The following is a 23,382-nucleotide window of genomic DNA, read 5'->3' on the forward strand; positions in this document are numbered from 1 at the left end:
AACAATTATTAATAATGTTTACAATCAATCCCACATTTAACAAAAAGCATTTAAGTATTATTACGTTCAATACCGTAGAAAACTTGTAAAATCTTAACTTCTCTATCTGCCACATGTTCTATATCCTCACTACTAAAATAAGGAAAATTCCACCCAAGTCAGGTAATGGAATAAAATGAGGAAGAGGTGTTTATTTCAGCAACCTGAATGAAAAGAAGAGTAAATGATCAGAGAGGAGGGAAGAAGAGAAGGGCTGCCCAAAGCATTTCAGAGGTTGTGTGGTTGGTTGGTTTAATCTCTCCCTTTGTGACAGAGCCTGGGAAGAGGAATTACTTACCTGTCACTGTGCCTTCCTTAATGAGCCAGTTCACAAGTGGGGCTGGGCTTTTTTTCCTCTCTTTCTGCTATTTCTCTTCCTTTTGCCTCTGTCCAAGATAAAAGCACGTCTGGTTCTTGGGAGGGAGGGGCATTCATACTGTGTGTTCTTAGCTTACAAGTTTCTCTATAAACTGCTGGCAGATTGGAGTGACAGTGTAAGGCAGGTTTGAGGAGCTGGGCCTGAGCCAGCGGTTGCCGCTCGCCGTTCCAGCCCAGGAACATTCTCTGCTCTCAGCCTGTGCTTGGCAGTGCCAAGACCTTGTCCCTGGAAAAGAACCAAATCCCCCATTCCCTGAGTGCAGCCAGCCTGGGGGGCTGCTCAGGGGCTGCTGCCTTTGTCTGGAGCTTTTAGCTTTTTAACACTAAAGTGGAGGGGACCCGTTTGCAGTTCATTTCTGTTAGCATTGGGAGGGAGACACACTTCTGACTTGGGGCTTGAATTTAATACCAGGTAAGAGAGAGAAAACAAAACCACCCTGGATAGAAAGTCTTCTATGATGGAATGAATTCTGTGCTACAGTACATGATCTCAAATTCAGCTTTTGGTTTTAAATATCCTTATATTCTTAAGTTGAATAAGATTTAGAGTGAACAACTGAACAAAGCTGTGTTTGTTAGCTGTTTACAAACCATGTATACTGCACCTATGGAGAAATTATAGCTGCTTGCTTGGATTTTGTTCTTCTTCTCTACAAATGGAAATGCGGATAATTTCTCAAAATGTTAAAACAGTTATTCCTGCTAAATTTCGTTACATATTCTGTGATCTAACTCCTCAAGAAAAGCCAGATATGAACCAAAATTATGAATCCCCTGTGCCTGGCAGAAGCTCACCTGCTGGTGGGAGCATGCTGCTGCAGAAATGAAACCAGAGCTCTCCTTGAATCCAGAGCTCTCTTTTCCTTCAGAACTTGCCACCCGGCCACCCCAAGGTGTTTCCTGGCTGGGAGCAGGGCAGCAGCACGCTGGCTCTCACTGGAAGGTGTCTCACATGAAGCTCTGAAATGACTAAACTTGAGAATTTAAGGATTTTTTCTGTCTGGCTCCATCATACTGAGGTGGATTTCTTTGGTTGATTTTTCTGTGATTTTTGGAGTTTTAGCACAAAGCAAAGAATGCCATTGTGACACGGATGCTGCTTTGATCCTGGAGCAGGGGCTTCCCAGGCTGCTTCTGCCAGGGCACAGGGAGCTCTGGCACAACCTCTTATTGCCTGGCTGGGGTCTGATGGCCTTCAGGGCTCTGAGGGTGAGGAATTAGAACAATATATGAAGAGTTTGATACTCCACCTGTGCTAGAATTAATGTCATGATTTGTCTTTGCTCAGTTTGATCTCTGACACCTTCAGACCACACAGGGCCCTCAGTCCCTTAGAGTTTGTCTCCTCAGGACCTGTAAGCAGCACTGTCCCTCCTTCCCTCTGCCCAGAAGGCATTAAATGCTCAATTTCCTCCTGCCTTCTGAGAACTGGGAGGATTTGTTGAGAGTTGTGTTCAGAGCATCTCTCACAAGTGAAGCTCTGTGCAGTGCCTGTGCTGGGTGTCCCTGGACGTGAAAGGCCACTGAACTGGGAACGAGGGCAGGGTGAATGTGACTCTTCCCTGTCACCTCCTAGTCTGCCTTGGATGTGTCTGTGTGTGAGTGCTCGGATTTATTTGGTTATTTTATTGCCCCAAGTGGATGTGCTCATATCCTTTTCTCATGGTATTTCACCTATAGCTTTTGCTGAGATTGGCTTGTTGAGCATTGCCACCTACTCCATATTAATATCCTTGGTGAATGTGACAAATATCCTGCTTATCTTCTTTTCCAAATTAATAATTACTGTTTGAAATAGAACTGAGAGCAGTAATTTCCTCTGTGAGGATTCTCCCCGTGGCTTCACTGGCACTTGCCTTTGCTATTTCAGTACCTGTCACACCAAAACTCTTCTGCGTGAGTTTTTAACAATATAACTGAGCAATCAGTGAAACAGATGATTAGGTGAAGGGCAATTAGATAAAATTAATTTTTAAATTACCAAGATTTACACTGAGTTTAGTGTACTGTGTTTTTAAGAAATGCATGCCACTGTTTTTTCAGTTGGTATTATAATTTCAGAGCAGTTGTATGATATGTAATGGGTGGTAATTTCCAGGTTTGGGAGATTGGCCATTACTATTTCTTCATTCCCTTTGTGTTTTTGTTGCCATGTTTCTGTTGCTTTGTCCAGTGCTGGGTGCTCTTTGCAGGCTGGGTTTGTTGAGTGAATCATGTTCTCAGCTGTTCACAAAGTCATGGCAGGATGGCAGCCACTCCTGCTCCCCCCAAGACTTCTGTTTTTGCCAGCAGTGCTGTGTATTTTCTAATAAAGCATTGATGGGAAAGCAGAATTGATTCTTTACTTTCCCCCAAGTTTACCATTTGAGGCTTGGTGTTTATCTCATTTGTGCTGGGGTTTCTCTGTTTTTCAGTTAACTGCCTGTATCCATGGGTCTGCAGCCATGCTCTACCCGATGTTCTGGCAGCACGTTTACATTCCTGTCCTGCCCCCACATCTCCTGGACTACTGCTGGTAAGGGCACCTCTGTGTGTGCATTCCCTGTGTGTGTTCTGGAGGTGGGTCTGTCCCTCAGACCCACTGCACTGGGCACGTCCTGCACTGAGTCTTCAGCCCTGTCCTGGTGCAGCTGCTCCTGGGGATCCAGCTGGATAAGCAGCAGTGAGTGAAGGCCTGGAAACCAAACTGTGCAGCTTTAAAGGAAGTTTGCTCCCGTGCAGCTAATTTAAATGTTGTGTGTGCCTGTGTGGGGGAACAGGAATCTAAAGATTATCTCCTGTGGAAATGAGCCTTCCCTGGCTCCCTGTGCAGGAAGGGCAGGTCCCAGTCATTTGCAGTGCCAGCAGGTGCCTTTCCCTGGATAATGGGCTTCTCACGTGTAATTAACACTTGGAGAGGCTGCCCCTGCTCCCCTCAGGTACCTGCTGCTCCAGGGCTCAGCACAGGCTTTGCCTTCAGAGATCAGTCATTCATGGACTTCCTGACAAAGGCAGGGACAGGGGCCTGCCCAGAGGGTGAAAAATCAAACCCTGGGGCAGGAGAGAAAGGCAGGAGTCACTGAGCATCACTGGGGGATTCTTCTGTGGTCAACACCTGACCATGGCAGGAGAGAGCCAGGCTGTGTGCAAAGAATGATTTCAAAATGTACAACTGTTAGGCAGCTCACAAATGCAACAACTGATTTCCTTACCCAGCCAGGAACTTTAATTGGAAAGGTAGCTACACACTGTCATTGTTTGAGTCAATTTAGCAAAAATGTATGTGCCATAAAATATTTCCCAAAATAGAGTCCACCATCTATTTAGTAACTGTGTGAACTTGGAGATGCCATTTTTGCCTCGGAGGCCTGAGCAATCAGGTCCCTGCTCCCTGCTTTGAGGCAGTATTTCTGCTTCCTGGTGTCTGCCTCTAAAGGGAAGCTACCTGAGATTATTTAAAATAGAAGAGTTCCATTTAATTTTAATTATTGCCTGGTTATTTCTTTTGCTAATATGAGATAAGTATTTTAAAGAGCTGAAATGGGAACAAAACTTGAAGCAATGAGAATTCTTCAGTTACAAATGCAGAATATCTTGTTCGTTCAGTTGGCTGTGCTCCTTTACTGACTGTGCTGTGATGTTTTAAATCTTCTCCTGCTCTTTTGAAACTCACAGAAGGATGGATAGACTGCATCACTCGAGATCTTTGAAAGTTTTTTGAAAAAAATGTATTTCACCTACGATTATTTATTTGCCTTTTGCTTCCCATTTCCCTCTTGAAAGGGTTTTCTTAAACTTAATATTTCTGTTGCCCTGCATTCCTCACTGATGTACCTTCCCTCAGAACTGAAAATGGTGAAAGGTTGTGTCTCCCAAATGTTTGTTCTCAATGCACTTGCTCTGTAGTGGGGATGCTGACTCAGTGCTGCTGGTGGATCCTCCATGGATCTGGAATGACTTCAGTCATCTCACCCCTGTCATGTAGATCGTTGAGGACAAGGGGCAGGAGGGGAAGCAAGGGGAAAAGTGTTACCCTTTATTTTTATTTTTCAATTAGGCACCGCTCTTTAGTTTATTTTCAGCCCAGGGAAACATTTTGAGTGCAGGAGACTAAAATACTGTCACTAGATTCCATAGCTTAAATGCACAATTGCTTGTTCCTTTGAGTACAGAGCAGCAGAGGAAGTACAGAAGCACAGCTGCACTGCTGGTGGCTGCTTTGGGGCTGTTTCCTTGGGTTCTGTTTGTTTGCAGCACATGCCAGCAGGTGCCAGAAGTGCTGGTTAGTGAGCTGCTGCCACCAGGCATCAGTTGTTAGGTACATACAACTATTTGAATTTGGCCAGATCTTGTCCATCTATTTCATTGGGAATTTAAATGCTTGGTGATGTGAAAGAAGCAGTGCATCAGTTTTCCTCGCTACTTTTTCCACTTTGTTTTCTGTGTGCCATAAAACCACTCCCACTGTGTCTGTTTGCTTCCTTCTTGCTCTCAGTTTAAAATGAGCCCTTAGAAAAGCCTGGCTTTGCTGAGCTGGGCCACAGCTGAGTGTGTGCTTGAGCCCTGGAGCTTTGTCACCAGAAGAAACAGTACACTTTGGAGGGTGATTAAAACAGTCTTTTCTATCAGACAGCTTAGCAGCCAACATGAATAAATTCTGAGAGCACCCTGGCACAGCTGCTGAACAAACAATTCTGTTGGGGCAGTTTGCCCTTTCGCCAGGAGTCTTTTTTAGCCCCTTTCTCCTATTTTCTAAATCTGCATATAGTCAATGTGCTCCTCGAGTAGGTGGAGGCGGAGCTGGAGTCCTCCTGCTGCTGGGAAACAAAGATTCCTGCCCGGGGAGCTCTCAGTGGGCATTGCCACTGAGCCTGGCACACCTGGGCACTCACTAAAGCCTCTTGGAGCTGCTCTCCTGGTGTCAGAGCTGTGCCTTCTCTGCACCCTTCCAATTTATGCAGTCAGGTTTCTAATTTGCATCAATTACCCCAATAAATTTCGGGTGGAATTCTGTTGCATTTCAATGAGGAATCTGAAGAGAAATCAGGAAACTGCCCTGGAGAGGGAAGTACCAGTGGTGGGAGACAGGCAGCCCTTAAGTCAATGTTTGTAGAGCAAGACATGAATGTGGTAAATGTGCTCTCATCCATTTTCCTGGAACAATGAAGCAAAATGGTGAAATCCCTGTGTAGCTATAAATAGGAACCTTTTGGAGATCCTTGGGCTTTTACATTACTTTCCTGGTGAATTGCAGTATTTTTTAAGGCTGTGCTTTTTTCACTTAAGAAGAAATGTCCCTCTATTTCACCTGCTTCTCTTCCAATTAGTAGTCGCCCACCTCTTGGGAGCATAATTAAGAGGTCTCTAGTTTGCCTAAGGAAACGAATTAAAGAAATTGTAAAATGCAACTGTAATAAATAGGCAATATATAGACATTATGTCCCCAAAATCCATATTCATGCTTATGCATTGCTACTTTAATGATTTGATATTTACCTATATAACTCATTTGATTATAAATAAGGCTGATTGCCTTGGGAGCCAGCATAGCACAAGAGGAGTAATGACCCCTCTCTTTGTTCCAAAAGGCTCACGCAGGCACTTTGTTTGAGCAGTAAATACATGTGGTAGAAACTGATACTTCTTAATTTTGCACTTAATGGCTATTGGCTGCCAGCAAACAACTTTGAGTAATTAGTAGTTGTGGCTGTAAGAAGCCCCAGGACTGATGAAGTGTCAAGCAGTGGGGAAGGCCTGCTCTGAAGGGCAGTCTTTAATCTGCCAGGGCTCCCAGAAGGATTAAAGGTTGTGCCGAGTGTTTCTGCCCTTTATACAAGGGATGTGTCTTGCTGAACTTCACTTGGAAGTCTTGCAAGTACAAATCTACCCTGATAAAATATTAAAAACTGCTGGAGTGCTCCACGTCTGGGGACCTGAATGGCAGTGAGGAAGGAGTGTTTCAGTGTGCCCTGGGTAGGAAGGGGGGACACACCACATTCCCCTGCACAGGATGCTAAAGGTCTGCTTAAATAATGGCCTATGATTAACTCATGGTCAGGAGAAATGGTGATAAAAGCAATTTATGAAGCCTGACATGAACTTTGGGCATTTACTTCTAGGTGTGTTTCCTATTCAGTCATATTGATGAGTGATGATGGAAGAATAGAATCTCTCTGGTAGATTTTATTGGAAATATTTATGCTCTTTACCAGAGTTACATTTTATTGAGGTTATTTATGCAGTCCCTGTAATTATTTTATGTGCTGTGTTGCCATTACTTGTAATGTTTTTCACTTCAAAATTGAAAAGATGACCATCCAAAGCTGATCCATGTATCTTAAGCTATATCTTTTCTCCCTATGTTTGGAGATGTTGATAAGTAGCTGGTTTTCAGGGATACTGCACTCTTCCTGCTTCCTTTCATTCCTTTAGCCAAGGTTCCACTAGATGAGACATTTGCAGGCTAAGACTTCCTGCCGTGGTCCTGACTCCGTAGGGTGGGAGTGAAGCTGTGCCGTTGCTGGAGTCCTTAATTGGAACCACATTGGTGGTGGTGGCACCGGAGGGGCTGGAGCAGCCAGAGCCAAAGCAGGGCTTCATTGCCTCAGTACAAAATCCCTGGCTGTTCTCTTCTCCTGGGCTCTGGCCACTGGAGCTGAAGAGATGGCATTTGTCACAAATCAGACTTTTCCATGACAAACCAGTGCTCAGCTGAGCAGCCCTTGTGTGTCCTGGGGAGCAGTCAGATCTTCTGCCAGGGACTGGGGTGGGTGTTCCAGGTGCCACCTGTGGGATTCCCAGGAAGCAGAACATTTGGGATAATTCTGTGCTGTAGCAGCCCCTCTGGGCTCTTTCCCAAGGGGCTGTGAGGGTACGCTCGTTGCAGTGATGTGGGACAAGGCCCTGGAGTGTTCTGCCAGTGAACTGGGAAGGGGTCGTGGAAGTTGTATGTGTTTAATGTCTCAGAAAGGAAAAAAAATGGATTCACATGTAATGTCTACTGCAGGGGCTGTTTTCACCTCGGTAGAGCATCCTACAGAGTGGCAGTTTGAGGGGGTGTAGTAATAAACAACATAAATATTAATATGCTTATCAGTAAATATATTTTTAAGGTATTTCTCATAAAAAGGAGAAGCAGGGATTTTTGCTGGCCTGGTGTCTCAGGAGCTTTTTCAGCACTGTACTGCTTTTACTGAGCAGTAGGCACCAGCTTAGAGCAGCAATATGGGAGATATTTTAATCCAAGGCGGTACAGTGACATTTCTCTCATTTTTTTTTCATCTGAAATTGAAAATGAGCTCTTTGAGCTTCTGTATCCAAAGCGAGCTGAGGCTCTATTTTAGAAGTTGTGTCTGTCTGTGTGCGCTGCGCTTTGCAGGCAGGATGTGCCATATTTGCAATTAGCAGCTCTGGCAGCCTCGCTGATGGCTCTGATTGCGAGGGGGAGGCTGTGAGCAGCTCAGGATTGGAAATCCTGGACGGGGAGAGGCAGCTCCCATCCGGGCTCTGCTGGGAGCGGGTCCTGCTCGGGGTGTGCTCCCAGCAGGGAAAAATCACTGTCCCCTTAAACACTGCTGTCCTTTGGGCCAGCAAAGGTGTCCCACCCAAAGGTGTCCCAGGCTGAAACCTGGCCTAAGAGCCCCTGGGGCGGTCAAGCTTTGTGTCCTGAGCGGAATATTGGTATCAGTGGATGTCCCAGGAACTCTGGAGTTTATCAGGATCTTCAGAAGTATTTTTTTTATGCTTTCTTTTATAAATGAAAGGATGTCAAGATTTGTACTTAAAAGTAAATTACTTAAAAATGTGTTTGGACTCATTCAAAGAATTAAAAACTTGTACTGGGTGATGTGTATGCATTAAATTAACCACTTGACACTACAACAGGGTCCAGTTTTTGAAAAAATATTCTTGGAAAAGTCTGGGTATGTTTTTAAAATTGGAGTAGCACATTTTGTTTGGTTTTCTAACAAAGGATCCCAGTGTTAGGGATATGTTTAATAGCTGTCCTTAGGTACCTGTCTAAACTTAGTCACTTAGAAATTCTAATGTCAAGAAAAAACAAAGGAGTGGGAAGCTATTGCATACTAAAAACATCTTTTAAATATGGACTAAGACTTTGTTCACATGTGAATTGTTTGTATATATGGATCTATTATTTTTAAGCAAAATCTAATCCAGTATGCCAGTGTTTTCCTGTAGCTAATTTTACAAGTCATGTGTGTTATTCAGTGTTACAGGGATGTGAAGCTGTGTTTCTTTTCCTCTCTGCAGTGCCCCCATGCCCTACCTCATTGGAATACACTTAAGTCTCATGGAGGTAAGTCTCCCATTTCTGAAACTATCTGTCGTGATATATGATTTAGAGGCAGATTCTGCGAGCAATTACACATTCATTCATATGCTTAAAAATGAAATAATGCTGTTAATTTGGGAGTGCTGGGGGGATTGAGTGAGGCATACGTGATAACACTGACTGTTCAGGAGCCTGATTTGCTCCCTGTGCTCCTTGGGCAGAATTCCCGTGCGCAGCTCTGCGGTGACAAGCTCACGTCGTGCTCCCCTCCCCGCCCTGGGGCCTCGTTTAATCACTTCAGTGCCTTGCTTGGACTCAGGCACAAAGGCAGAGTCGATATTAAACCACAATGTTGACAGTTACAGAACTCTTTTAGGCTTTTGCAGACAGATTGTAATTTTTTTAATGTTCAAAAGATCTGAAAAGAAGGAACTCGCAGTTAATGTTAACACAAAGCTGGCAGAGCACCAGCCCTCACAGAAAGCTTCTCCTATAAACAATTCCCAGTAATTCATGTGACTTTTTAAAAAAACTCTAAAAGTGGAAATAGCACATTTGCTTTTGCTTCCAGTACTGGTGAAACAGTGGATGACTTTCCTCAAAGGTATCTGGGGGACAGCAGAAGATACTGGCTTAAGGTGCCTGTGAAATCCTCGTGCTCCCTGGCTGTGCCCTTCCCAGGGAGTGCTCCGGGTGGGAAGAGGCATTCCTGCCCTGGGGGGGCAGAGCTGGCTCTGCACCTGCCCCTGGGCACTGATGGACCTGGGTGCCTGCTCTGGGTCCTGTGTCTGGAGATGGAGCCTTCGTGTTCGGGGTGCAGAACTGGGCTTGACATCACATAAAGGAATTGTTCTTGTATTGCCCATAAAAATGAGTAATTTATGGAAGTATTGACAAATATTCTTTCACTAGGGCAAATGTGTGTAATAATGATGCCCTCTGTGTTTGTGTGTGCTGTGTAACATCCTCCCTTTTTCCAGCATTAATGGGAGGTAATTTTAGAAATCAGTTTTTTCATTAAAAGATAGATTAAATGTACAGGATGTCTTTTCTCCTCTCCTTGCCATCCTGGGTACACATGATTTTTATACCCTTTATACTTCTAAGCCAAGTAAAGAATTGCAGTACAGTACATTTGTGAATAACCAGTTAGTTTAAAAGTCAGCATGTACATTTGTGTGCGCATCATATGCTTCTCTTCAAGGGGCTACTCATAATCACCCTTGGGTACTGCACAGGCAGGAGCCAGGGAATATCTAGGAAGAAATGTATTTTTCATATTGATCAAGAAACTTTCTACCCCATATCCATCTCAGGCAATCATTGGTGTGATTATTGGCATATGTGTAAAAGATGATGGGAGAATATCTCCATACACACACTTGGCAGCTTTCACAGATATTTGCGCTCACAACGAGCTCTGTGGTTGGCCTGGGAATGGATTAAAAAAAAATAAATTAATAATTACACCTTGGAGTTGCTTTGTGTGATGTCTCACTCCTGCCTTGCTCCATGAATCCATTGCCTCTTCCTTTGTCTCCGTGTTTCAGATTGCAGGGCTCTGTGGGCCTTCCAAACTCCATCTGTAAAAACTCAGAAAAAGGAGTTGTTCTTGGAGAAGCCAATTTTCATCCATTTTAGTAACTTGTGAAAAAATCTGTTTAGTACTAAATCCAGTCTGGCTTTTGAATAGCCAGAGATTCTGGAACACAGACACGCTTTGGCAAAGTACAGTTATTCAAAGTGCCTTATCAAATAAATTAAATAAATAAACCAAACTGTTTTCTCTGCTCTTATGGATAAATTGAATACAGCTAGAACTGCATCTTGGAGCTAACTCGGCTTTTTCCATTGAAAAATAGCATGAAATTCCACAGAGGCTGCTGGATCTATCTGATGGCAAGTGCTGCAGAACTTCTGTGCCCTGGGCAAGGGAAAGGTGGCTTTTGTCTCATGAGCTGGACACTTCCTAGGTTGCCTCTTGTTTGTGGTGCTGAATGCTCACTCTATTTGTCCCTTCCTTCACATGTAAAGTTGTGCGGATTTTTTTTAGAATAACATCGAACATTACAATACTACAACATTAGAATAGTTGCAATAGCAATTCTTTTTCTCATTATCTGGCAGTTGTGTTTGTTTAAAAATGCATTCTCTTTTCCATATCAAAATAATTTTATAAACTAGCACTACAAACTCCTGCCATTATTCGGTATTTCTTTTTCTCTGCTGAAATTTCACAAACAGGACTTCAGAAGTGTTCTGTTAATGCAGTGTTTGAGTGTCAGGACAAGGGGTTCATTCCCAGCCTTGCCCTGCAGCTGAGGCAGGTGGGCCCTTGCCCTGTGTGCAGCCCAAGGAGTGCTGCAGGTAGGTCTGGGCTCAGCCTCTGCCCCTGCAGCTCCCATGCTGGCATTTGTCTTCCTGGTGCCAGCGTTAGTGGCAGCCTCATCTTGCCCAGGGAAAGCTGTGGTGTGAAGGCAAGGTGGGATTTGGGATATAGGGAACAATTCTTTTCTACCTCTAGTCTTGTTTTGCTATCCCATTGTTGGAATGGGGCCTCTGGAAGAAGCAGAAATGTTGGTGATTTTAAGCAAAATCCAGCCTCTCTCAGCTCGACAGATCTTTCCTGAACTCTTTGGTACCTTAAAGTTGGTTTGCAGTTTCCCGTGTTCCACGGGGGCTCTGTAGAAGGAACAGTTATTTTAATGGAAAATGACAAATTTTTCTTATGATTAAAATATCAAGCCTATCCATTGACTGTTAAATCTAATTTGCTGTGACTGAAATGTTCTCCAGTGAGATAAGATAATCTCCTGTTATAGGTCAGAGGGCTCCAACTGATTTATGGGGGAAAACCTTGGTAGAAAATACAGAGCTGTGTTTTGTGCTCTTATTTTTCAGCTTTTCTATCATCACCTAGTTAGTCATTCTTTATAAGATTTCCATTTAGCAATCCATAAAGTGACTTCAAAGAAAGCTAAAAGTTTATAAGCTGTTGGATAAGCAAGGCTGGAGCTATCACATGAATAATGGAACATGCTTATGGAACTAATTGAATTCATATTAGATGAAGATAAGTACTTAGTAGTGATAAATAATGAGATAGGAAAATGAAACTCTATCAAAAGAACACGCCCCTTTCACTATCTTATTTTCTGCCTGTGCACTGTTTTAGTCTTCAGATTACATAAAATTGCCCTTTGTGTCAGAAGCTGTGGCAAACTCAGCCACAGCCTTTTACATTTTGTCAGAGAAAACGATTGTTTCTGCAACTGTTTGTGTAGGAAGGTTATCGGTGTGATGGTGCTGATGGAGGGGGAATGCCCTTGACCTGGGAGCTCCCTGCTGGAATTTGGGCACATGTGGTTCTGATTGACTGCTGGGGATGCTTGTGCTGGGCTCTGAGATGTGGAGCTCTGGCAGCCGACTCCAGCGTGCCGGGATCCACTTAGGAGAACATCCACCCTTTCCTGCTCTGCCTGGGGCACAGAGCCAGCACTTACAGTTAGGGTTAGAGGCTGCAAAAGTATTTCTTGTATTTTTTATTAATATTCCAATTATTCTGGGACTTCAGAACTGTAATTCTTGCAAGATTATCCAGGATGAATTTGTGTGTGAAACTGCTCATTGTGTTTCAGAATGCTCTTATCTTTTTCCTAAGGAAAGAGGACACTGGCATGTATCATAAGAGCTATATGAGCAGATTTTTGTTTTACTTCATCCTGGTATCTGTAAAGATGTTCATGTGAGAAAAGAAACGCTCACTGAAATTCCTGTTGTGTGCCACGTGGTAGGACACAGTGGCTCATCTCACCTGTGTTGATAGTGTGGAGCTGGGGCCCTGAGAACCCCTCACACCCATTTGGGGAGCATTTTTTGGCACATTCCCCTGCTCCTGTTCGGGGTGAGGATGCCCTGCTGGGGATCCTGTGTGACCATAGCCTAATTAGTGTGCACTGAGTCTGAGCTAACGAGCCCAGAGCACGGGTTCTGTGAGCCTGGGCTCAGGCCTGGCCCTGCCAGGGGCCTCCCCTTCCCTGAACACACCCTGAGAATTCATTGACCACTGGCATCTGCCACTGGTACTGTTAATTGTTAATTATATTTTTTGATTGGGGTGAGAAGCAGTAATTAGCTTTTCCCACCCATTTATACTTAGTAAATCAATGCTTTTTCTACCTGTAACTGAGGAAATGCAGTTTTTCCATTGGATCTTAATGAAGGGTTATAGATTAACTTAAATCCAGGTCTTAAACCCCTAAAAGCAGTTTAGCCACTCACAAATATTCCCAATATGGCTGTACGTGGTTTCAGGAGTACTGATAAAAACGCATTGAAAAATATGGCAGATTACTTATGGATTGCTTGTCTTTTATCCAGTTAGAGGAAAAACGGAATTAAGAGCCACGTTTTAATAAGGGATTCTGGGGGGGCTGTTTGAGGGTGAGTTTCCAGAAGCCAAGCCCTGCAGTACCAAGCAGGCTTCCCCAGCAGCAGAGAGGGATTTCTCGTGCGCCGGGGCAGCGCGGGTGCCGTTTGTCACTCAGCTGGCAGCAGCTGCTTGTGATAAGGATCTGGGGAATCACCTGTAGAGGCTCGGGGTGCCCGGGCGGAAGGGTGGGAGATGGGCAGGGGGGGCAGCCCACCTGCTGTGCCCAGATCAAAGGGCCCCGGGGTCAGGGGGCACATCCCGCTTAAGCAGAGCTGTCTGCTGAATAGCCATTTCAGATTGTAAATCTGGCCCTGATTTCATTAAGTCCTTCTGGCTGCTCTTGGGGCATGAAATAATAAAATTTTATATCCGCTGCCTTTCCTGCTTCTGGCAGCCAGATTGACACGTTGTTGTCTGCAGCGTTGTGGTGTTTTCCTTAAGAAAGTAAATGGAAGCTATTAATTCACTGGAGACAAGTCATTAAGCAAATGGATTTTAGACTTGTTGTGAATCATACTTTCTTAACAATTTCAAATGTATCACACAGGCTAGCTAGAATATTAGTTGTGTTAGGAGTTCTGCCTTTCCAAAAGAATCAGTGGAAGGCATGTTACCCTTTCACTGTTACATTTTTTAGGATGCTGATCACGTTTGTATCTGTTATAAAACCTCCTGATCGACTTGGTTTATGTTTTGGCAGCAATTTAGCCGTGAAGTTACGCAAACCTGCTTTGTGGGAGGAAAGGCAGGGGGTGCTGGCGTTTGGTGGTTCTGGACTTTTTTTGTTTCGTTTTAAATTAAACTATTCAACAGAATTGTTCACCTGAAAGAAGCTTAGCTTGGGATTCCTTTACGGCAGGAAATGCAGAACCTGCCAAGTATAGCCAGTGCTGATAAAACAGCATTTAGTATAAACTGCTCTTACTGTTATGGATGAATATTGCTTCTAGAATGGGATGGAGGAGCACCCCTTAATTCTTCTACTAGAATATGGTTTCTGTGTTTTTGTGAACTTCCACATAAAACATTTAAATGACTCAAGTGTTTGGCTGCCTGTGAGCAGGGCAGGCACCCGGACTGCTCTTATTTACGGACCTGGTGTTTAAGGCCCCCCGGAGTTTGTTTGAAAAGTTAAGAGATTTTCACAGTAAAGGTGCCATTTCTGAAATTTAAAGTGCTCTTTTCACCAGGAGATAAGTTCTCTCTGATTAAGTCAGTAATTCTTACTAAGCCATGTTTATAGAGGCCATAAACAATGGGTTCAGTGTGCTTGTTAAACCAGCTTTCCATACCTCTCCACTCTTTTAAAAAGAGACATTTAAAATAAAAGGCAGGTGTAGATGTTAGTTTGATTTAGATGGATTTTAGGTGATTAATTATGGCTACAAGTAATTGGGCAAGGATGGTTAAGAAATGTTTGCAGGAGTGAGATGTGATGCACATTTTCACTGAACCTCTCCTTTTGAGACAGTACATCCTGACCTGTGGGAAAATGAGATAAGGAATATGTAATGTTCATGTTTCCTCTTGGTCCTTGCTTATCCACATTTCTTTTCAGCAAAATATGAACCCACTGAATGCAGTCCAGTCTGTTGCACAGGTATCACTTGTAAAATTTTGTTTAGCTCTTCAGGAAGTTGTGAAATATGGACTGGGGCTGTGTGTGGCTGTCCCTTTTCATTTCCAGAAAATTATGAGAACACACAAACTGTACTTGTGAAAAATGATCTACATGTTTTTGTGATTCACAGAATCCAGTGGGGTTTAATGTGATAATTGCAGCTGAATGCTGGGAATTTTTACTCAAATTTCAACAAGAGAGTAAATACTGTGATTTCCATGTTGGTTGGGCTGATTAGGTGCCAGGTTTAGTGAAAGATGTCTGTGATTATTTAACAAAAGCCCTTATAACTGACTGATAATAGCTTTATCAAAGGTGATAGTGACAGGAGAGATAATAAAACCAACTAAGGATTAAGATGAACTGGTCAGTCTGCATTTCTGTAGAATGAGCCACAATTGGACCATCAAAAAATGATATGTTTTTGGATGCATTGCAAGACAGGTGCTATTAATCAAGTTAGTCTCCAGTGTTTTATTAAATCTGAGGGTAGGTCTCAAGGGAAATCCGCTGCCCGTGTACAAATATTGCAAATCTTTACAGTGAGGTTGAGCTTTTGGTGGTATAAAGGTGCAGCGCAGCAGAGTTTTAGCATCAGCTTCCTTTTGGATACAGCGATTTCTGGGCCAGGTGTGGGGTGATCCCAGTGAGCAGCATTTACAGTCCCTGTACCCCGAGGGCATCCTCCTGGCTCTCCCCCCCCCCGGCTGAGCCCTGTTGCACAAGGCTGGTGTGTGCTCCAGAAATGCCCACATTTTGCTGAAGGGGAGGTGCAGATTCACCACCAGAGGTGCAGAAACAACCCTGGCACATTCACCACGTGTGTGTCAGGACAAAGGTTTCCTTCCTTCTGTCTTGTCCTGCCAGCACCGAGGCTGACGAGCTTCTGGCTTTGGTTAAGTACTTTGCAAGACCTTTTTGTTGGAGGTTTTTAGACTCCTCTGAGTATAAGTGAGATTTTTAATTTTCTGAAACAGGAAGGAGCAAATCAGTTTGTCTGGTGCTTCCGGACTCCTAGAAGGAGCAAGGCTCCTGGATTGCTTTAGAGTTTATCAGATGCAGCCACCGGGGTGACCTTTGGTTCCTGCAAGCAAAGTACCTGGTTTGTCAGGCAGTGCTGCTGCTCTTTATATGGAAAGCATTAAATGTAATATTCTTCTATTTAAGTTAAAGAAATGTCTCATGAAGACCTAAACTTAAATGTCTACAAAGTGGGTTTTATGGTTGTTGGGGTTTTTTTCAGCCCTAAGTACACAGCAGTTTGCTTTATAGACAGAGGACTGAGTCTTGAAAACTGAGGGTAATTATTTAGCTGCCTAAGGCTCAACTTTGCCATTGTTTTAGGACTTTAATTCCTTTCTTTTAAAGGAAACAATTCCCTCCACCCCACAAAACCTTAATTAAAAATTGAGTATGTTTTTGTTCACTTTCCTGCTCAGTAACTTTCATTTGGTCCTCTGTAGGTAGCTAGGTTCTTAAACGTTTTTTACAGTGTCACTGGGAAATTTCCTCAATTACCATATCCTGTAATTCCAGTTTTTCTGATTTTGAATTTTCAAAGCTTTATTTGAAGAGATTAAACCTGTGTGATTATTCAGTCAAAAAAAAAAAAAAAAAGAGAGATTCAAGTCTCCTGTTAGTGTAAGAAGTGTTAAGTGTTTAAAGGTTGCTCTGTTTGGTATCAGTGACTCATTCACTGTTGATTAGGCAGGGAAGTCAAGGCTGGCAGTGTTTAAATTTGTTTAGATCACTGATACCTTTAGACACTCAGAGTTACAGGTATTGATGATTGTTCTTTTGAGAATTAGGTTCTCCTTTTCTATGTGTGTGTAAGATGTGAACTTCAGACTAGATTAGAAACTTTCCCTCAATTCATGGGGACAGAAGAGAAAGTTCAGACTTGCTGACCAGGATATAATGGAATTAAATTTCTCGTAGCTTTGTTTTTTTTCTCCCCATTTTAATTATTTACTGGTTAGCAAATACTTTTACTTAAATCAACTGCATTTTACTTAATTGCAGTTGTAAACTTGTCGTTATTAGACTTCCAAAATTCAACCTGGTCTTTGGAAACCAGTTCCCATCCCTGACTTAATGCAACTCTCAACTCCTGGAAAATCCACTCTTTATTGTTATTAAATGAATTTCCAAATATAAAAGGATTTGCTTGAAATCCTGACTTGACTAGAAACTGTAAATGTGCAAACAGGACACCAAGGCAAACATTAGTAGAGGTGCTTGAAATAAATCTTTGCTTGAATAATCACAGACCCTCTGGTTTGACAAATTTCAGTGTGCATGTTGTTAAGAACTTCCCTCTGCCAACTGAAGGTTAATTTTTTAGCATTGTAAAATGAACAAATAAAACAAATGATGACAGGAAGTCGGGAATGTTGATTGTTTTTAAAATGGTGAGGTTCTGTATTGCCACATTGTTCTGCCATCACTTGGGTTCTTCATGCATAAAATTGAATTCCCCGTAATGACATTTTCCTTTCCCTTTCCTGACTTTGCTCGCATACAGAAAGTAAGAAGCATGGCCCTGGAAGATGTGGTGATCCTTAACGTAGACACCAACACACTGGAGACCCCTTTTGATGACCTTCAGAGCCTCCCCAATGATGTGGTATGTATGGAGTGACTTCTCCAAGGGTTGTGTTCCTGGCAGCAATTCCTGCTCGCTCTGACCGGGGGGTGTCACTGGCAGATCTTGTTTGCAGCACTGAATTGCCTTCCCTCAGTTCTGCTGTCCCAAATGTGCAGCAGTGTTTGCTTCAACATCTGCAGACGTGCACTGAAGCCTCCCAGTGATAATCAGCTAATGTTCACATGAGCTAGAAATCCTGCATCTTTAGTTAACTGTTGTTTCCAAATGAAATTGTGTGGCTTTTTCTCCTTCCAGGTGAGTTTTAAGGAATTCCATGCATTTTATATCCTGAGATATGATATTAAATGGATGCCTTCGCGTTCACTTCAATCACTGCTAGAATTCAGAATTCATTTTCTTTCTCATTCACTCTTTTTACTGGTAAATTATTTCATGTTTTTAATAACTTGATAGTAATGGTGTATAAATACTTGACATTTAATGGACTAAAAGACATCCCACTTGCTGCTGCAATCATCTCCCCTGAAGGAGCTGAGAGGGGAGAGCAGAGAAGTGTCAGGAGCTGTTTTCAAGGCAGAGACTGAACGTTTAGGAGAACGTGGCAGCAGAAAATCTGGATTTCCTTTGCTAGTTGGAAATACTGCACTGACAGTCAGATCTGAACAGTTTTATGTGCATTTGAGAAATAGAGTTGATGTGCAGGGAGCTCAATGTAAGCTGGTGTGTGAGAAGCTGCAGTGGGGGTGAATGCCCAGTGCCTCCAATGGGATCTGTTCTTCAAAACCAGGGAGCTCAGGAGGAAAGGGCCATCTTGATTGGGAACATTTTGGCTTTAGTCAAGCATTTAGTCTATAAAAGTTGATTCCATGATTTTTTCTGGCTTTATATAGTTTTTCATTTTGATTTCACTCCCAGCATCCAAATCTGCCAGCTGGTCACTGCTCGTGCCATTATCCACAACCCAGCAATGACAGACTTGTAAACTTCATGGAATTATGTAAGAAATGTCTGGATACACTGAGCACAGGCCTCAAACATGTATATGATTTGTCAACAATCAAGTATTATATTAGATTTTATGAGACTTCATTAAAAGAGCTGTTGTGGGCACACTGTAGAACATCAGAAGAGACTTCTCCAATAAACACAGAACTTCAAGCTTTGGAATGTAATAAATTTTAAGAGACTTCCTTCCTTTCATTATTTACTTTTACTTCACTTTTATAACAGTAAAGAGTTGTGTTTTATTAGTTCAAATTTCTTGATTCAGTTTTCCACAGGTCTATTTAAAAGCTCCATTTTATCTCAGAGGATGTTGAGAGCAGAGCAGAGGAAGTGCTGCCAGCAAATTCAATTAACTGGCAGGGCTCACCAGTAGCATATATGGGGTATTTTTTTCACAACTGCTATATAAATACAGCTGGGATTAATATTTTTCACAACAAAGCTTTAAGTTGAGTCGTGTTGCGTTGTGTAATTAATGTTTGTGCTGAGGGTTTATGTGGGATTTAACTCTGGTGCATTGTTGCTGTTACCTGGATGATGCAGTTCCTCCTCCAGGTCTCTCCCTTCACACGGTTCCAGAGTTGGCTTTGACCACTAGAGAGCAGCTGCTCTGCTGTGCAAGAATTGAATTTCTGTCAGTTCTTTCATGCATCATGCGTTTGGAACTGTAAGTGGATCAAGTTGTTCATCTCAGCAGGGAGACACTAAAGCCAATCCATTATACTTTTTTTTTCTTTTCTTTTTTTTTTCCTTTTTGCTTCCCTCGGAGATTTTGGGAGTGTGTCTCCCCACTGGCTTTAGTCTAAGTAGATGCATTTATGATCTGAGAAACTAAAAATGTCTTCAAGAGTTTCCTGATCATAAATGCCTGTTATGTCAAACTACCCTGCCAGTTTTGCTACTTAATGTGAGCAGTGGGCAATTCATGCACTGCTGAATAGACAAAATTTACTTTGCTAAATTAAATCTATCTATATTCATCAGTGAGCAAAACCATTTTCTCTGTGGTGCATTCACCATCAGGTAATTAATCCAGTGGAAAATTTCTAAAAGCTGATTCCCCTCTCTCCTTGAACTGCTTTTTAAATCAAGTGAATGAAGTCTTATAATTCTTTTAGAGCCTCAGGTAGTGAGGTGTTCTTGAGTTTCATGATAGAGATGTTGTTACCTAAACTGATTCTTGGAAATTGAGAATGAACTGCTCTTTAATTCTTAGGATCCAAACAAACATAGGATTCAATGAAAGGTCTTTCCAGTTAGGATTTGTGTCAGAGGAGCTGGACAGAATTGAGGCAGTTCCAGCAGAGCCAGCTCAAGTTGCTCCTTTGCCCCAGTTTACCTCAGCAGTACCTGCTGACTGTCAGGCTTCTGAAATGGTCAGGTCGTGTCCCTGAAAATCAATGTTTGTACCACTGTGTTACTGATTAACTATTTGAAATGTGAAAACCTGCCCCTTCTTTACCTTCTGCCTCTGATGTATTGCTGGGAATCTGGCAGCATGAGAGAACCCTGGGAAGTAACTTTCCTTTTCAAATAATCAATATTAAAAAAAGAGATTTATTAAGGACTGTGATTACAATAAGTGCATCTGCTGCTGACAAGTCTCCTACACCACCGTCTGTGTTGCAACGAATAGCAAAGAGGGGGTAGTATTTTTTTTTTTATGCAACCCGTATGGATTTTTCACGTATTTCCAAATAAGTGTCATCTTCTAGTCATAGTTGTAGTCAGAGCCCCGCATTACAAGGAATAAAGTATAATAAAGTATCAGCTTGCTCTGTCAGCTGGTAGTTGTTGCTGAGTGAAGGCTGGGTGTGTGCTGGGGGAGGCTGGGGAGCTCTGGGGCCTCTGCGTGTCCCGGGCTGGGCTCTGGGGCTGCTGCTGCCGCTGCCCACCGAGCCCCCGTGGGCAGCGAGCCTGGGCTGCTGCTGCTCACACAGGGAAAGGGAACCAGCTGCTGCCAGGGCAGCCAGCACTACCAAACTGCAGCTCTGTAGCCAAACCATTTTCCTAAAGGTGAATTCGTTTCTATTTCTTACGCTGTGTTTGCACTAGAACGTTTCTTGCTTTATTCATGTTGACAACTGAAAAGCCTTGGACCTAATTAAAAGAATTTCCACTAGCACCTTTACTGAACCATTTCATTCTGCTGCATTGCACAGATTGCATTCTGAAACATGGTGAGAGTTGAAATCAGACCTTTAAACCTCAACTGCCAGAAGTATAAAAATCTTCTTTAAAAACACTCTCAGGGTAGACTGCATGTATATGTGTCTGTTTGGCTAGAAATAATCCTCATTTTCAGTGGTCACAATTTGAGGTTTTTTTAAAGTATCACTGTCTCTTTCGGCAGGAAACAACCCTAATTCTGCTTGTATAGTCTACTTTGTATTGCATACTAATTTTTTCCAGAGAGTACACAAACGGGTGTTTTGGGGTGGAATTTTTTTTTTTTGCTACCTGTTAATATATTTAAATATGTTGTAGTTAACATTTTTTTTGTTAAAAAATTGACATGCCTATTGTAGTAATCCCACGTATATATAAAATGGACATCCTACAGTGTTTGGGGAAGTAGCAAAATACCAGTCAATATTCAGCCAGGGGAGCTAAAGCACAGAAAGGCTGTGACCAGCCCTCTGAACTCCTGGTTTGTTTAAAACAAAGCATAGAGCTTTTTCCTTCTGTATAGATGGAAGGTTCTGTACCTTCACATGAATGTTAACAGAAAACCCCTTATAACAGTGTTGGAGATGGATTTGAAAGTTTCTCAGAGCCCTGGATATTTTATTACACTTTTAAGAACTACCTTTAAATGGTTAATAGAAGTTATTATAGAAAATGAAAGCATATTTTGACCTTACAAGTCTAGAACCCTTCAAATATGGAAGTATGCTGTTTGGGTTTGAAAATCTGGTGAAGCTTTTATATTTAGAGGATTGCAGAACTCCTTGAGGAACATTATCTCAGTGAATAGGAGTGAGTTTATTTTACAGGCTTCAGACTAAATGTGGTATCACATGTTATGTTAATATGGGTTTGTGGGCTCATTAATGCGTGGATCACTGGCATAAGCATTCAGATTTATAAACAGTGCTGGACACGCTCTTGGTTATTTCTGTTACACTAAATAATGGAACGCCTTTTACAGCAGAATCTGCAGAAGATTTAAAAAGAAATGTCTTTGCAACCATTTTAGTAAACACAAGTACAAAGATAACATCTAAAAGAAAAGCAAGCAGTGCCCAGCATGGATTCTGTGTTTAACACCTGTGGAGCATGACAGGGAGTCACTGTGCCCTCCCCAAATCCAAGAGTGCTGCAGGAGGAAGTTAAGTTAGGGATGTGCTACGGAGGGATGGAACTGAGGCACTCACAAACAGTTCAGGAAAATCAGGCTGCCCTGGGTGACCGAGGCAGGCTGGTGGCAACACCCCCAGGCTGAGAAAACCCCTGCCATCTGGTAGGATTTTGGGGATGGGGTGAAGCCACAGCAAGCTTTCATTGAGAGCCAGAGGATGGGAAGAAGGTCTTGAAAGTTAATTTGAACATTTGAACCATCAGCTTATATTTTATGAGGTGTAATTCATACCCTCCGAAAACAGTTAGTCATGGTCACTACCAGAGGATCTGCTCACTCTATCAGTAATATTCCTGCAGTGTTTCTTGCATAGTGTGAAGTACACACAGCTACCCCATGGAGATTTTCAGTATGGCATTTGGAAAAGGAAAATTTGCTAGTTATTGGGTCTTTCTGTTAAATTCATCATATGGGTATTTATGGAGTCAGTCATGTTCTCCTGTAGATCGGAGAGAACTCCTGCCGTTCTGCTTTCCCCCTGAATTGTGGCTCCTGCCTGTTTTTTGTGTCAGCTATCTCACTAAACTCGGGCTTTGTGCGTGGCATGGCCGCGGCCTCTAAAAGCACCACGGAATGCCCTGCAAGAACCGGTGCCCCAGCTTTGGGTTTGTCTTGCTCTGCGTTGTGTGAGATCTGTGTCAGAACCTTCGCTTGTCCTGGGGGAGAGGCAGTGAAGGAACCGTGAGGGAACCGTCAGGAGATCGTGAGGGAACCGTGAGGGAACTGTGAGGAGATCGTGAGGGGATCATGAGGGAATCGTGAGATCGTGAGGGAACCGTGAGGGAACCATGAGGGGATCGTGAGGGAACCGTGAAGGAACTATGAGGGGATCGTGAGGGAACCGTGAAGGAACTGTGAGGGGATCGTGAAGGAGCCATGAGGGGATCCTGAGGGAACCATGAGGGACCGTGAGAGGCGGCTGAGGGCAGGACACAGAGGATCCCGGGCACGGCCGAGTCCTCAGCAAACAACTCCAAAAATATCTGAGAACAGGCAAAAAGGCCCAGATCACGAGGAAGAGTGTGAGGAGAAAAGAACGGCGGAATCGGGACTGACATCGGAGGAGGGGAGGCGGGGCTGGGGCGGAGAGTTGGGCCCGTAAAAGGCGGTGGCAGGGGAAGGTTTGAAGTTTGTGTCCTCGTTTCTCACTATCGGGCTGTATTTAATTGCCAGTACATTAAATGAAGTTTCCACGTTGGAGCCTGTGGCTCGGGGGTACACAATCTCCTTGAGCCCCCGAGGCTGGTTTGGGTGCCTGCCCCGAGTGGTCCGGGGGCCGGCCGGGGGTACCCGCACAGGCAGAAACACAGCCCTCGCTGGGTCATTGCCTGTTCAGGCTCTGAAATGCGAGGGGATTAACCTTAAAAACCCCTTGTGTTTGTGGCAAATAGATTCTTCAGACCTTCAGGATTTGTTCCTGGCCTTGGTGGTGATGGATGGCCTGGTTGTGCGGAGCAGTTCCTCTTATTAATCTGATGTTTGAATTAATTTTGCTGCAATTCTTTCATGGGTTCTAATCAAGAGTGACACAGGTCCATGGACTACCTTTAAAAGAGTGCTCAACAGCATGTTAACAGTGGATTTTAAGTAGGAGGGAAGGTTCAATGAAGCTTTTAGTATCCTATTGGTTTCTGAATAGAATCAAATCATATCTTAGAGAAGCAAA

The 23,382-nt window shown here is 43.1% G+C and overlaps 1 protein-coding gene across 8 annotated transcripts in view; it reads left to right on the top strand.

Moving 5' to 3' along the window:
* The window catches only part of DENND1A (DENN domain containing 1A), a 152,478-nt gene that overhangs the window by 72,353 nt on the left and 56,743 nt on the right, over positions 1-23,382 (top strand). For 7 of the 8 annotated variants that reach the window (XM_062505519.1, XM_062505520.1, XM_062505521.1 and 4 more), the window contains 3 exons: positions 2,832-2,932; positions 8,668-8,713; positions 17,267-17,368. In XM_062505519.1, the coding sequence (XP_062361503.1) occupies positions 2,832-2,932; positions 8,668-8,713; positions 17,267-17,368 (249 nt within the window). The remainder of the gene's footprint in view (positions 1-2,831; positions 2,933-8,667; positions 8,714-17,266; positions 17,369-23,382) is intronic. The other variant, XM_062505526.1, reaches the window with a different exon arrangement.

This window comes from Cinclus cinclus, chromosome 19, assembly GCF_963662255.1.
Source record: "Cinclus cinclus chromosome 19, bCinCin1.1, whole genome shotgun sequence".
Taxonomy (NCBI): Eukaryota; Metazoa; Chordata; class Aves; order Passeriformes; family Cinclidae; genus Cinclus; species Cinclus cinclus.